The sequence below is a fragment of the Primulina tabacum genome, chromosome 12, assembly GCF_025594145.1.
Source record: "Primulina tabacum isolate GXHZ01 chromosome 12, ASM2559414v2, whole genome shotgun sequence".
In the NCBI taxonomy this organism is placed as follows: Eukaryota; Viridiplantae; Streptophyta; class Magnoliopsida; order Lamiales; family Gesneriaceae; genus Primulina; species Primulina tabacum.
This window is the reverse complement of record NC_134561.1, coordinates 4,816,077-4,833,002: the sequence shown is the minus strand read 5'-3', so window position 1 is coordinate 4,833,002 and position 16,926 is coordinate 4,816,077. Positions and strand designations below refer to the sequence as shown.

The 16,926-nt window shown below is 34.4% G+C and overlaps 1 protein-coding gene and 1 long non-coding RNA gene across 2 annotated transcripts; one reads left to right on the top strand and one right to left on the bottom strand.

The window, feature by feature from the left end:
- Positions 1-5,298: 5,298 nt before the first annotated feature.
- LOC142520163 (uncharacterized) lies at positions 5,299-7,112 on the top strand. The gene is made up of 4 exons (XM_075623162.1): positions 5,299-5,397; positions 5,609-5,716; positions 5,778-6,113; positions 6,198-7,112. The coding sequence occupies exons 1-4, from the start codon at positions 5,299-5,301 to the stop codon at positions 7,110-7,112; spliced, it is 1,458 nt and encodes a 485-aa protein (XP_075479277.1).
- A 2,538-nt stretch (positions 7,113-9,650) lies between these two features.
- LOC142520490 (uncharacterized) lies at positions 9,651-15,968 on the bottom strand. Its single transcript, XR_012813933.1, has 3 exons — positions 15,816-15,968; positions 11,532-11,613; positions 9,651-9,891 (listed from the first exon to the last, which is right to left on the bottom strand). It is a non-coding gene; the product is annotated as an uncharacterized LOC142520490 (long non-coding RNA).
- Between the last annotated feature and the right edge of the window lie 958 nt (positions 15,969-16,926).

The window sequence follows — 16,926 nt, the reverse complement described above, 5'->3', positions numbered from 1 at the left end:
GTTTTACATCATTCATGTTTTCGGATTTGATACATGTATTGATAACTGTTATATGCTTTTATACATGTTTATATATGATTGTATGTTTACATTGTTTATACTGGGATTATATTATCACCGGAGTTATCCGGCTGTTGTCTTGTTTGTATGTGTGCATGACAACATATGGGACAGGATCAGGGTCGGGAAGAGGATGAGAGAGGACAAGTTAGCGTGGAGATCCGGATCAGAAATAGATAGGCTTCAGTACTTGATATATAGTAGTTGAACCCTAGTTTGATTTTAATGTATTGAGCACAAGACATGTACGTGACTTTGATATGTATATCAGATTGATTACATTACGTTTCCACATTTGTATTTAAAAAAAAAAATTTAGACCCATATTAATGAATTGATCCTAATGATGATTAAGAAAACGAATTAGGTTCGGGTCCCCACAGGCACAGATAAAGATTCGTGAGACCATCTCGCAAGAGACATACTCCCAACTTAATTGCTACACAACACTTTCATTATTTAACTTCTTGCCAGAACATTACGTTGTCTGGTTTGATTAAGTTTCAAGTTTGAATTCATATTCTTTTATTAATCATTAATGGTTGTTGTGTTATTATATGTTAAACATGGTATTTACCATACTTAGTTTGTGTTCATTATTTTTTCTTTCATCTCAACTACAAAGTGTGCATTTTGATTTGGGTTGAAATAGAAAATATTATAATGTGTGTTTCATCTCAAATTATGATTGTGTAGTTTGGTGTACATCTATTTTTAAATGTTATTTTATTGGCATAAACTTCATAATACGTTAGGATAATTGGTAAAAAAAAAACTCCTCTATTTTGGCCGTAATATTGTCTTTTTTTCCTATCAGTGGTAAATGTATTTGTGATAAATATTTCACAACGACCAATTACACCATCACATTTATTAAAATTCTCATATTCCATTGTGTTTAGGTGTTGACCTACACAAACCTACAAAATCCTAAAATCAATATCAACAATTTGAAAGACATGTTATTAATGGTAGTGGTTGTTGTGTTGTTAGATTCAAAATCTCTCTTTAAATAGCACATTTAATCTTTATACACCTTGTAAGTAGTCTTTCATTCTTCTTCCTGAAGTCATATGATATTTACCTCGAAACAAAATGTCTATCAGTTGCAAATTAGGTTATGAAGATACTGTAACAAGCAAATACGAAGTGCTAGTGATAGATTTATGCTCGGATGAAGAGAGCCATGTCCACTTACATCCTGTTAAGGCATCAAAAAAGGGTATAGTTGTGGAAGAATTATCTTCAACTAGTTTGAAAACAAACTCTCCGAAGAAATGAAGCTGGAACACATCCAAGCACATGCGGAGCCTACAAAAACCAACAACAATTGTACATGTGTTGGTATCAATGGCGGCAAGAAGAAGCACGACTTCATCGACGACGACACGCCATCGTTTATCTTACTTAACACCTATGATGAATCTAGTGGCTGAATCGTTTACTATGGTGCCTATGTTTTAAAGTCTTGTTTTCCATCCTTTTGAAGCTTTTGTCCATTGCGTTAGACTAGTATTAGTAGTTGATGTTTTGGAGGGCAAAACTAATAGAACAATATATTTTATTTTGTTTTTGTTTTGTAGCTTATTTAAACGGTTTTTTATATGTTATCAAGTAGTGTGTTTTTCGAAATATTAATCAAGTTCATAAAAGATTTCAATAAAAACATTACTCGATGATTTTAGTATTTCACAACAAAAAAAAATTCAAAAATCCGTATACGACAATTTTTTACACGACACATTTTTCTTGTAGAAACATCAGTTGCTAGAATTTTATAGACAAATGCAAACATAAAAAAGAGTATATACTAATTTTTTGTGGTAGGGAAAAATGAATATGTTTGCAGAAGCACATCTCATTGCACAAATGACGTTGATTTACGTACATGATTCATCAACATTAGAAGCTCAAAATGATATCGGGGGATAAATTTACATAGCATAACACATATAACATTCATCAGAGTTCTTATATTATGATTCATCGCCTACACAGCCAAAATATATCCAACTAATATTAGCAATTACCAAAATTATCATAGTAGCTATTACACCATAGAATTCAACCAAAAAGATACTGAGATCCGAGTATATCTTATCTTACATGGATAAGAGATCCAAAAAGGCATATGAACAATTACACTTACCTCTTGGCTAAGCTTACCAACCAAAAAGATACCAAAGTTCCAAAAAGACATCTTAACAACCAAAATACAGTTTCATTGATCCAATTCATTAATCTCCACCCAGAAGCCTCTTGGCTAAGTAAGCTTAGCTTGCCTTTGTCACCAAGGCACATGAACAATGACAACTTAGCATGGTTGTCAACCAATAACTCAGCAACATGCACTTTCTCCTCTTTTGCAAGCTCTGGTATCCCCTGCAATGTATCCAACACCTTCTCGTCAGCATTGGGTATCTTTACCTCCATTGCTAGTTTTTTTATCATATCTTTCATTGTGTCCTTGGTTATGTCAGAGAGATTGTTGACGGCTTCAACTGTAGCATTGTAATCAACATTAACATGCTTGAATTTATTAATCTTGAATGTGACAACTACACTTGGTTTCGAGGAAGGGGTGTGTGTTATAGACATTGACTCGTCGGTCTCTTCGCCAGCATTAAATATATTGTTTGTGGCCGCAACTGTGTCATGAATTACCTCATAATTCATGTTGAGGACATTGTGGATATCTGCTGCAAAGGTCACAGCTTGTTCACCTGTTGCTCGGTCATTTTCAAAAATTTCACACCAGTCATGTTAATGATTCCACTGCTTCTGTCCCATGGATCGTGCGCTTGCTTGGCCTGCAAGAGTTAAAGGAGAAATGAAATGCATGGTATTTTTAAAATCAATGAATTTGACTAACATAAAATACCTTAATGATTGCTTCTCATGTCTCGTCCGTAACTTCAATGGTTTTGTCAGTATCATTCGATCCAACTCCACTTTTGCTTAATATAGTCAACAAAATACCATGTGTTTTCTTCCGCACGTGTATTTTTGAGTTATTATGTGGGTTTCCACATAATTTTGTCCCTGGAAGTGCTGCACTCATAGAATTCTCCAATAAATTTAAATACCCAGCTTTGAATCCATTATCACTTTCTCATCCCTTATTGATAACGTCTTTTATGGCTTCAATTAAAACTTCTTCTTGTGTGCTCCAGCCTAAAGTTCGTGTTTTGTCAGCTTTGATTCCTTTCCCAACTACAATCCCCGAAGTTGTGCCACTGTCCATAACCTAATCATGTGCTAAGAAAAAGAGTTGTGTCAACCATGTTAAAAATAAATCAGCACATGACATATGAATTTAAAGGAAACATTGTAACGTCCGAAAATCAGTCCATGTAAACCACATTTATGCAAATGATTTAAATTACTTAATTGTTTTATTTTAAATGCTTACTTATATATATTATATGATTGAAGGTCTAATTGCATGAATAAATGATTAGATTGCATGATTTCATGAAAATTGAATATTTTATCTGAATATTCAATAATAGGCTGTGAAAAAGACACTAGAGACGACCAAAATAAAATATTTTTTTCAATAAATATTTTCAAGGCTTACTATTATGATTAAATATGATTAAATTTTTCTAAAAATAGTAGAACCCAAATTATTTTACGAGACGAGAACGATTTTGTTCGGGAAGCCGGTTTTGGGCAAACGAGGGACATTTATTTTTCGGCATTAGCTTGATAGTAAATTTTTGAAGTAAAGATTTTGTTAAAAGTACTTAGAGATTTTCATGCTTTATTATATAGTTAGTTTTGATCATGATTAACATAGGATTTTTGTTAATTGATGATTTAGAGATTTTATGTAGTTTAAATTTTTAGATGTTAAATTATTTTGGATTATGGAAATGTTAAGCTAGTTTAATTATGAAGTTCGAATTTTATGATTCGAAAAAAATTTAGTAGGATTTTAAGGTTTTAAGGTGGTGAACATTACAGTTGGTATCTGAGCGAAGGATTCCCTAAAGGGTTGTGTTACTGCCACTCCGATAAGCTCAAGAAGTCACGCCTCAAGTCTGTGAGTTCTTATTGCTCTAGATTTTATATGCTGAACTTTAAATGCTTTTATTATACATGGTATAGGAGGTTAGATGCATGTTTTTTCTATAAAACAAAATTAAATGCATGTTGGTTATGAGGTTTGGACAGTGTGTACAACTATGTCTCCGAGACGTGTTATTCTCGAGCATGGAGAAGAGGAGATACGTGAGGAAAATTTAGTTTTGCGTATCTCGAATTTTGCACTACCTAAGATTAAGTTGAGGCGAATTGAACTTGGTGATTTAGGACTGCTTGTTTTGAATTCTACACTGTGTAGCAAGAGAATTTTGAAGTTGATGTCGTGGGTTAAATTTTTAGGAATCATGACTTAGGGAGTAAATTATAATAATTGGAGGGAATCAATTGCAAGTTTTCGGAAATGATGAGGGCGATTTTGCAATAATTCAAAAATCTAGAAGGCTTAGTGTATTAATCCAAAAACTTGGATGGCTAAAATGCGAAAATTTTGGGCTAAATTGGAGAATTCGGGAATTTTTGGGTCTTGATTGCAAATTTTAGGAGAATTATGGAGTCATTTTGGCAATTTTCGAAATCTATGGGAGCCGTTTTACATTAAATTTGATAGGTTGAGGAGCTAAAAATGCGATAAATTAGGAACGAGAAATATTGGTATTAGCAATTTTGATGAGAAAGTAAGATTCGTCAAATTAATAATTTTTGGATATCATAGTGGATTATAGAGGATTACAACTGTATTATAGGTATTATAAGCGTATGTCGTGAAACACGAAAGATATAAATATTAAAAATAAGATTTAATCAACAATGACAATGGTATAGGAAAGTTTGTGGAGTTTGTATTTTAGATTTCAGAATTTGAATAAGATATTCAAGGGGTCAAATGACTGAAAGGGAAAATCAGTAAAATGGAATTTGTTTATATTAAGGGTATTGGGCATAAAATTGTGGAAGTAAAACTGATGCTTGGCAGAATCTTGTCAAAATCCCAACTAAGCCTGAGGTTGATGCTGCATTGTTTGATATTGATAATGACAAAGCTCCGGGATCGGATGGATTTGGTGCATACTTCTTCAAAAAAACTTGGCATATCTCGGTCCAGATGTATCCAATGTTTTGTTTGGGTTCTTTAGAAATGGGCGCCTTCTGAAACAATGGAACCATTCCATAATATCTTTGATACCGAAAATGGCGGCTGCTACAACAGTTAATGACTACAGACCTATTTCGTGTTGCACGGTATTCTACAAGATCATCTCGAAAATGCTTGTTAATAAACTGAGACAGGTGATTGGTAATTTGGTTGACGGTGCTTAAGCGGGCTTTATTGAAGGAAGATCGATTGTGGACAATATTCATTTGGCACAAGAGCTACTACGGAAATACACTAGAAAATGGGGTTCGCCTAGGTGTATGCTGAAAGTTGATTTGCAGAAGGCTTATGACACAGTAAATTGGAGCTTCTTGAACGAGGTACTAAATTACTTAAATTTTCCAGGTACATTTATTACATGGATCATGGAGTGTGTTTCGACAACTTCTTACTCTGTTGTTATCAATGGACATTTCCACGGTCACTTTGAAGGGCAACGAGGACTTCGACAAGGTGACCCGCTATCCCCCTATCTATTCACTTTGTGTATTGAAGTTTTGCTCGTGGTTTAAAGCGAATGTCTCGTGACCATGAATTTGGTTTCCACCCTAAGTGCCGAAACTTAGGAATCACTCACTTAGCATATGCCGATGATCTATTGTTGTTGTCTGGAGGTGATGTTTCTAGTGTCTCTATGATCATGAGCTGTTTGAATAATTTTGAGGACATGGCTGGGCTTAGGATAAATTTTTTGAAATCTAATGTCTACATGGCAAGTGTATCGGATGTAGTCAGACAAGAAATCATTGATGTCATTGGCTTCACACCTGGGCCCTTGCCGTTTCAGTATCTGGGAGTTCCACTTGCGGGACGCGGGCTTACAACGTCATATTACAGCGCCTTTGTCGATGTAATCTCGCACAAAATTGGTTCGTGACCACGGAATACACTGTCACATGCAGGAAAACTCGAGCTTATCAGGTCAGTGGTGCAGGGTATTGAGTGCTTCTGGTTATCTATTCTTCCTTTACCTGTGGGCATTATTGACAGCATTTATTCATTGTGTCGGAAATTTGTGTGGCCAACCAAACACCCACCTATTGCTTGGGCAGTACTTTGCAAACCTATTGAAGCAGGAGGTTGGGGATTGAAAAATTTAAAAGCATGGAATAAATCGTTTCTTGCAAAAACTCTAGGGAACATCCACAAAAAGAAAGAATACCTATGGATAAAGTGGGTGAATCATTTGTATAGCCACGTGCCAAATGTCCGGAGTTGGGATTGGAATAAAGAACAATCACCTCTTATAAAACAACTCATTAAGATTCGAGATGAAATGATTTCCTTGCATGGATCAGTGCAGGCGTCAGTTTCGGTGTTGGATAGTTGGTTCGGGGGCAATAGTGGTTTGTCAAATGCTTATGATTTCTTTGTGTGTAGATGGAATCGATGGCCTTGGAAACCTCTCCTTGCAAAAAACTGTATTTTACCGAAACACAGGTTCACGTTGTGGCTCGTTGCTCAACGCAAATTGCTTACTAGAGATAGGTTGGGTTACCTTGATGATAGAACATGTGTTCTGTGCCATGATGAATATGAATCGGTTAACCACTTGTTCTTTCAATGTCCAATTTCTCGTGCAATCTGGGATGCTATTCGCTCTTGGCTAAGAATGCTAAAGCTCATGGGCTCACCAAATGTTGTACTAGCTGCGTTTAGAAGTGCTTATCGAGGTAACTCTGCGTTTAATAAGATGCGTTGTGTCGCTCTTGCTGCCACAGTGTATCAAATATGGAACATCAGAAAGAGGAGGATTTTTGACAATGACGAAGCATATATCGAAGGAGTGAAGATGAAGATCAAAATTCATGTGCTACGTAGTGTTTCGAATGCAATTGATGTAATTTGATTTTCGACATACATTAGTTTTTTCTTATTTTCTACTGATCGCGTAGGTTGTACGCGTTCCTGGAGATGCCCAGTGTATTTGTTTCTGTTTTAACTTTTACCTCCTTTAATGAATTATTCATTAAAAAAATAATAATAAGAATGTGGAGTTCGTATGATTCTCGTAGGCTTCAGTTTATAGTATTTGAGAAAAATATTATATTAAAACTATACGAAGTAATTGTGGTAAGTTAAAAAAAAAAAGAATTTTATTTTGGGTTGACACTGCAATTGCTATGATTTCTAAGGTCCGGAAACCTATATCTTGAACTTTATCGCTAAACCTTATAAGGATGCATTCATTTGTGAAAATGTTTAAAGTTATTAAGAAACAACTCGTAGTGTCATAAAATAGTTATTTATTTTGAGATTATGAAATTCGGAATCTAAATTCTAATTCGTGATCAAGAGTAAATTATATTGGAAGGTAGATAAAATTTTCCGCTCCTAGGTGTTAAGATTTTGGTGAGTATAAGGACATTTAAGATAATCTTGAGTTCCGAGGTTACATTTAGGTGTTTGATTTTATGGCAGAATTTAGAATTAAGTCATAAAATGAAAGGATAATTCAATATACTTGAATTGTTTAAGTACTTTGAAGGCATGGGATTTAAGAAAACAAGTATATATTAATGATGGTGTTAAGGACAATATGTTTGGCATATACATGAATGAGGTTTTAGTAAGTACCAGTCATTAAGGTGTTTTATAATCAAGGATACTATAACTATGGATCGAAACTGGGTTCGGAAATATGAGTATATTTTGAGGAAATTAAATTATACAATCAAGATGACTTAAGTTAAAGTCAACTAATTAATTAATCTTTGAAAAGATAAAATAACTTAAGGTAGTTTATGATTTATAATTGATAGAGGATGTAGAGTTAGTTAAATCTTTGATTTCCTTGAGATCAAGAAATTTGGTATAAAAGTATAAAAATGGATGATGAAATATCAGAGTACGCAGCGAAAGAATGTTAGAAGTGAGAAATTTAAGTCGATTAGATTAAGTATGAGGTAAATGAGGGAGCCTAAGCTTTTCAATAATCAATACTAGACAAATTTCGAGGACAAAATTTATTTAAGAGAGGGGGATTTGTAACGTCCGAAAATCAGTCTTTGTAAATAACATGCATGCAAATGATTTAAATTACTTAATTATTTTATTTTAAATGCTTATATGATTGAAGGTCTAATTGCATGAATAAATGATTAGATTGCATAATTTCATGAAAATTGAAGATTTTATCCGAATACTAGATAATAGGCTGAGGAATTTCTTTAAAAATAGTAGAGTCCAAATTATTTTACGAGACGAGCACGATTTTATTCGGGAAGACGACTTTTGGCAAACGAGGGACATTTATTTTCCACAATAGCTTGATAGTAAAGTTTTGAAGTAAAGATTTTGTTAAAAGTATTTAGAGATTTTCATGATTTATTTTGAAGTTAGCTTTGATCATGTTAATGGTTGACATAGGATTTTTGTTAAGTGACGAAAAAAATTTAGGGATTTTATGTACTTTAAATTTGTAGATGTTAAATTATTTTGGATTATGTAAATGTTAAGTTAGTTTAATTATGAATTTCAAATTTCAATTTTTTGAAAAAAAAGAAAAAAATTCTAGTACATTTTTAAAGAAAAAAGAGTAGTGAACGTTTCAAACATGATAACAAAATTATCTTGTATTAGATGCATAAATAAATAATGTGAAATAAATTTCAATCACAAATCAAAGCGCATAACGAAATAATCCACAAAGGACAATAAATGTGTCTTGCAAAGTATTATCACTAAGATTTGAAATACAACATTCCATAATTATTATTAGTTGTTCCGCATTGACAATTCAAAGTTCTCTCTCCAAGTATTCCAACTGCCGAAGGACTCAAAACTGGTAATGAAATGATCATGTGCGTCATGAGCTGGACTAACAACATCCTCATCGACTTCTTCCATAGGATCAGTTGACATCTGTGAACGAATGAAGTTGTGTAATAGAATACAAGCCATTATAATTCTGTTTAGTGTTTTGAGCGAGTAGAATGATGGACTTCGAATGATAGTCCATTTCTTTTACAACAACTCAAACGCTCTTTCAATAACGTTGCGAGCTTGAGAATGCCTCCAATTGAAAAGCTCCTTGAAATTTTATGGTCCGACTGCACGGTTTTTCCAAGTATCCCTATGATATCTAACTCGCCTATATGGAGTTAAGAAGCCCTCAACATTTGCGTACCCATTGTCACATAAGTAATAACAACCTACATTACAAGGGCATATTATGTTTCCAATATTTATGAAACCTTGTTTTAAATTTTTATTATTATTCTAATGCAACACAAAAGATGTAAAACTGATTGTATCACTTCTTGGAACTTTCAGTGAATCATCTCGAGTCAATATGTGGGGCCCTTAGCTCCTAATCGTTATTACAATGCAATCTGATTAGGGTTAACTAATTACAGCGGAAAACGAGTTTAAAATTTCTTTACAATGAGCCCGAAATATTTCTTCTATAATTTAGATACTAAAAATAGTATTTAATATCATATCATAAACATGCCCACACCAAGTCATAACCACTCATATACAAACAACTCATATTCTCGGGACATGTCCCGGTATATAGATACATATACATATATACTGGGAACAAGACAAAAACATAAAACCTCAGCCCAAACTGTGGCTCCCTCCAGAAGTACCCTCTCCGGTCTCCTGATATCCTAGAGTACCTGCCATTGTCCACACACAAAGACAACAACAGCCCCCCTTGGGGGTGAGCAAAGCTCCGTATGGAATAACCAATCATATATACTACAGATATCTAACAATGATATATGGTATGCAATGCATGTATGTCGTGGAGGTATCAAGTCAAATGCCTATCCACTGAGCACATGTCAGAATCAATCGAATCGCTATCAAATCAATGCTCTAGCTGGCACACCGACAAATATGGGATACTCGTATGATAGCGTCGGCAAAGCGCCATCAAATCCCAAATCTCATATCCAATCTTATGGGGCCACAATTGTCTATGCTTTACGGGTCATATAATACCGGCATAGCGAATGTGTTCACAAACCCCGGAATCCAATCAAATCATATCAGGGTATCCAAGGATCATATCTCAACGTGCATGTCATGTATCGATGTATGCATAAAATGATGTGTGTTAACAAAACATTTATTTTATACATCGATATCTCAATCTCAATGTCATGTATGCCACATCAATCAACAAATAAGGCATATAGACGCATAATCTCATTCCAATCAATCAAATCAATCCGACATATATCATATAATACAGATACATGTCGTATGTTACTCGGTCGCAACATACCTCAATTCTTCGTTTCCAGTTGATGTAGCCTGAAGATATTGATATTAAACTTTATCTACATCAATTACATACTCATTTCAATCAATAACATACTCCAAAATCATTAATATGAGTTTCAAATATCATTTGAAACTTCAAAAATTCATATCAAATCAAATTCATATCATAATTCAATTCCGACTTCGAATACAAGTTTCTTGTCGGTTATTCTACTACATATCATAAATTCAACTTCAAATACATGCTATTCCAGCACTTTGATATTTAGAGCTGCTGGAACTAGAAGAAAATTACCTCAGTCAGAAGCCCTCGACGCGAAGATCACAAATATATAATTTGTTTCGCGTTTAGACAGCGTTTCGAAGTCGATTTGGAAGAAAGAATTTCAAATTCCTTCAACTTTCTCTCGAGATTATCGGATGAAAATGACAAAAGAGAAGAAAGAAATTCATTCTTATCCTTACCACTCTCGCGCTCGGGCGGTAGAATTCTCGCGCCCGAGCGCGAGACATTCTGCCCTCGGATTTTACTTGTGCCGCGCTCGGGCGGTCAAAAATTACCGCTCGGGCGCGGTGTGTTCTGCCCTAACACTATTTACATCGCGCTCGGGCGGTCACAAACTACCGCTCGGGCGCGAAGTGTTCTGCCCGCATATTCATTTTACATATCTTGGCGCTCGGGCGGTCATTTCCTACCGCTCGGGCGCCACATGTTCTGTACAAATATTGACTTTTGTATTATATTGGCGTCCGGCTTCTCCACTCGAGCTCTTACAACGTCAACTCATATTCAATATTCATTTTCTCAATTTCATTGTCACGATATACATCAAATACATAATCACATAATAATTTCATAAATTATCGATAATCACACAGGATTTACGATAATACGATACACGGTCCTTACACAATGCATCTCTTAAAAATTTCGCATCTACTGTGGATCCCTCCCTCCCACCAGTAAGTGCATAAATAAAGTTCATATTGCGATCGCAAAGCCCCAAAACATTAATCGCAATATTACCTTTTCTGGTTTGGTAATTGGCCTTATCTCTTGTTGGTACAGGTACGGTGATAAATGTTCCATCCAAGGCACCAAGACACCCCTAAAAAAATTAAAATGAATATATTATTTTTATGTAAACTGTAATTGAAAGAAAAATAATTAAACAACAAAATTTCATATTTTTCGTTAAACAAATTAATGAATTGATATATTACATTGAACCATTTCCAACTTTCGTTATTGCAATTATCATTTACAGGAGTAGGCTTCACTAGCAATATCGGAAATGTGTGATGGTTGTATGTCCACTACGACTATAATCATGATCAATTACTCGATTTTTCTTATGATGACCCAAGATAGACAGAAACATGGACACCTTCTCTTTATTTTTTATGTATCTCGATTCTACTAGCCCTCCAATAGTACTTACCAAGTAACACAATCGAGAAAATACATTCTGATTCATTCTCAGGTTTACGACACATTGAACATCACCTAATTCGATAATCATATGCAACTGGCTCAATTGTGTATTAATTTGTGTTGTCATGGTGTACGAGGCTGGTTTTCTACAAGGTTCACGATGTCGCTTTGCGAGTAATCCATTCTGATGTCGTATTAAATGACATAACAGCGAAAAAGAGTGACCCAACATTTGATGTAGCAACACAAAAAGCAGAATATTTCTACGTCTAATATCCATCTTGCTAACTTATCTCAAGAAATGACAACAAAATAAGCTTTAGTAAAACAATGTAAGAGTAAAATGCAGTAAAAAATGTTAATTCAGTCACAAAATCAACATGGTGTTCTTGGTCTGAAATTTTAGATTGGACAACTTTCTTCTTTCTTCTATTCTTTTTTCTTGTCGATTGCGTAAAAGAAATGAGAAGAGATGAGTTTTATTGGTAGGACAAAGGTTAATCGGGTAATTTTCATGTTCTATCGTTGTAACTGTACAAATTGAGATTGATAACAATTTGGCCTAAAAGGGATGGATTTTCTCCAATCTACAGGGAATTTTTCACGGGCTCATTGTTATATGTATCTCACACAAAAACTAGACAAACATGGGTTTAAACCATAACCCTACTCTAATCATTCATACCAAACTAACTCTAATTGCATATGATAAACAAATTTGGTTGATGAGATACTACTCTTAGGATAGTATTGAAGTCATGTATCAAGTGGTATATATCTCAAAATATGAATAATATTAATGTTAATAGTGTTATTGTGACAAAACTAAATTAATTTAAATCCAATAAAATGTTGAGCTAAAATTTTAAATTCAAGAAAAAAAATATTTATCCAACTAAATTGTAAATAACCCTCCTCCAAATTATGCTCAACTTGGTCGGACACATGTAAGTTCCGCGTTGTCAACCTTTCAAAATATGGGTTGATTGATATTTATATAAGATATAGAGATGGTAACTCAATACATGCTGATACCATAATAATTTATAATTCTAATCATTTTTATAATACGAGCCAAACGTGGGATAAAACAAAGATTTGTAATAAACAGATATCTTATCCTTCATACCAAATGATCTCAACTTCACCAATATTTTAATATTTAGCTTGACCAAAGCATGATCTCGTCTTGAGTTTCAGTGAGCTCTATTCGATAAAAACTCATAACGATGCAACGGCTCCAAAATGTGCAAGAAAATGAATCCATACTCAAAGGTAAAAAAATTATTTTTACGTTTTTTACACAATTGGTGCTTTTAGCATCTGACAAGCCCACAATATTAAAGTTTGTACAAAAAAATTGGTGCAACCAAAGACTAGCAAATTATGAGAAAGGAAGGGGAGTTCAAGCAGAAGATGTTAAGTGATTCAACAGAAAATATAAATACGGGAGAAAACAAAGGAAGATAAATAGAAGAATTATCAAAGCTTCTGACCGATGGTATTCTAGCCTACGTGATGTTAATCAAACCATTAGATCTGTGGGAGCAGCAAGTCAAGTTGTAACCAACCCAAGAAGTTAGAACAAAGTTCGAGGAGTTTTAATGCATGTGACATTCGCAGGCCTATCTCAATACTTTCTAGTCATGAGGAAAGTCACCCACCACAAAAGAAGAAGCTATTGGACAAAGAAACCCATCCATCAAGGAAAACTAAAATCAAATAACAAATACATGAATCAGGGAAGTAAGCGACCCAAGGATCCAAGGGAGTTGCAATGCAAGTGAACCCCACCGCCAAAAAATTGTAGTCCCCAAAAAAGAGGAAGGGTTCACACCACCACCAAGAAGAGATGATCATGTGCATGTGGTAAATAATCATGTATACCAATCTGTAGAGTTAAAATATGGAGCCATGAATGGCTTCTAAGGAGCTCCAGGGCCACAACCCACCAAGGAGGAGTCGAAAAGAAAAATTTAATGTAAGTATCACGATTCATTTAATCATTTCACTAAAGTTTATCGTACTTTGAAGACTATTTTGTAGGAGAAAATCAACAAAGCAGTTCAAAAAGAAAGAGGTCGTTGGTAAATCTTTATTTCCTCCCATGGTCTATATGAATGCGAATTTCTTGAATTTTAAAGCATTTTTAATCAAAAAATAAAATGAAAAAAGCAGATGACTCCAAAGAGGAAAATAAAGAAGTGTTGTATCCCCCAAAGAACAAATATTTGAGGCCAGTGCTAGGTATAATGAGGCAAAGACAAGCTCATTTCAGTATAATCATTCCAGAGATGGTGGGGCATTCGTGGTCTTCGGGCCGAGGTACCAACATTTATCAAAGCGAACTATTTCAGTAAAAAACATTCCATGGTTATCAGGAGAGTCATCTCAACAAAGCCATGGAAAGCACCAGATCAATGAAAGTCCTTATTTTGGATCGCAAAAGATGTGAGAAGGATCTCTGATAGAAGTCAAATGAACAAAGTTCCATTAAAAAGAACATACAAGCATCAGAGAAGAAGGTCTAGATTTTTCCTTCCACCAAGAGGATATTTTGATGGAACATGAAGAGTGGCCCAACATAGAAAATTTTCTAGGCCACTCACCAGGACCCAGAAAAAGGAGGCTTCTAAGGGAAATAGTTGCTTATAGAAGGGAGGTGCTGGTTAAGTTAGAGAGTAACTCAAAATTTGGTAGGTCAACTACCGAGGATAAGTTAAGTTATGAAGAGGATGATCTATTAAGCAAAAAAGATGTCAAAAAATAGAACACATTTGATTTTTGTGTATGCGAGTTCCACATCTCGGTGGATTGCGCCACAGGAGTAGTAATACTGCCAGAAAACTTGAACTTGGTAAGGAAGAGCTTCGAGAGTCAATACACAGGGAAACAAAGCAAGAAGAGTGTAATAACAATAAACTCTCCTATGGAAATTTAGGGATGATCATCAAAGAAGAATACCTTAATATGCCAAAAAAATTGATTATTGAAAGCTCAAATCAGAAATACTTTTGCACATACCATGTTTTTTTTATTATATGGGAAATTATGCAAAGTTTTATGTAAAGCCAGCCTTAGGGCCATCTTTATTATTATATTTTGTTTGTGCAATAAAAATTTATGGGATGGACCAACATGCTATCCAAAAATGACTAGCATAAACATTTTGTTTGAGAGTTGAAATCCAATGGCCAAATGTAAAAAAATAAAAAGACATGGCATAAATAAACGAAAAGTTGGTTCTTGCTTTATTATGCAGTCATTCTGCATGAATAAGTCTTTGACTACTGTGGTATGTACTGGATTTTTATGTTTGAAGATTTGACATGAAGTTGGCCATGAGGTCACTTTTATTGAGTTGGATGTATTTTGATTCATGATGAAATAAATTGAAAAAATACTAAGAAAATGAGGTTTTAGGCCAATCCATGGCTTTTCCTAGAAATGGAAGAAGTTTGTCGGCTGAGGATATAAAAACCACCAACTCATGACCACATCCCAAAAATCCATCAACATCCAAAAGCAACTATTAAAATTGGGGAAGTTTGAGGGCTCCAAAACTCTTTTGTCAAAAAAGTTCAAAAGTAATTTTGCATTGGTTGACTATCAATTCTTGATGTTCTACCACACAAAAGGTGCACAAGTATAAATATTTAAAGCAGTTATTACCCAAGATGGAAAAGCATGAGCAAAATGAAGGCGTTGCAGTGGGAAGTCCTAGCCAACAAATGGCTTATGGTGGAAATAGATAGGGATTTACTCAAGAGAATGGGAAAGTCCATAGCCTTTAGGCCGAGAAACCAACACTTCAAGAAAAGAACCAGGAATTCAAATCCAAATAATCAAATTGATAATGAAGGAGGGAAACAGTACCATGGGGAGTCATCTTCCCGAGGATCAAGGATGCACCTGCACTTAAAGGATGTATCATATTATGGACCTGATAAATCGGAACACTTGATAAAGAATATGAGCCAAAAATGCATAAGTAATAAATATTTAGAGTCATACTTTCCAAGTATGAGAGAAGAAAACGAACAAGTGAATGAATAAAGAAAGTAGAGAGGTTTTATCGAGCGAAGAGTTGGCTTTATGACCACTTTGGTATATATCACTATTTTTGTTATTATTACTTTAATGTTACAAAATATTGTGGATAAAGTAAGGAATGCAACAACTTTTCCGAATTGATTTATTATTTGAATTGTAACAATTTAAGGGATGGGTCCCCAACTGTCTGAAAAGAGATTTTATCAAGTGAGGAGTTGGCTATGTCGCCACTTGTGCATATATTTATGTTTGATTTTATTGTTATGTTTATTGAATATTATGAAAGATCATGGATAAAGTAAGATATATAGCAAATTTTGTGAATTTGTTGTTTTGCTTGTGCAGTGATAATCCAAAAGGCGAGCCTCTGAGCTACATGAAAAGAGTGACATAGGGAGACATGGAGGTGGGGAGTTAGGCTTGTGTGGCCAGTTCTAAGACAAATAAAGAATAAGAAATAGTAGAATGGAAAGACTGCAGATCAACATGTTGTTCTTTAAAGTTTTATTTGAAATAAAGTAGGTAGTTTTAGTTACTTCGTATACACGGTGTTCTTCGTTTTAAGACATTACTCAAAGTAGGTCGTAAGGGCACTATTATAAATATTTATTTTTGGATAGAGATGTTTGAATGAAGTTGAGCATTAGACCACTATTATTGGATTCAATGTGTTTTGATTCATTATGAAATCAATTAAAGAAATAATAATCACAAGTGGTGAGTCTTAAGGCTACTATATGATTTTACTGAAATTGGATAAAAATGAGTAAGTTTAATTAGCTCAGGATATAATAACCAACAGAACTACTGATAAGTGCAAGATTTGCACTTAATTTGTTTAAGATTCCATTTTGAATTATGTTAGTTTCGAACGGAATTATTTGTTGTCATTGCAGGAGTGAGAAAAATAGTGCAAAAATAGCAAGAAAACACA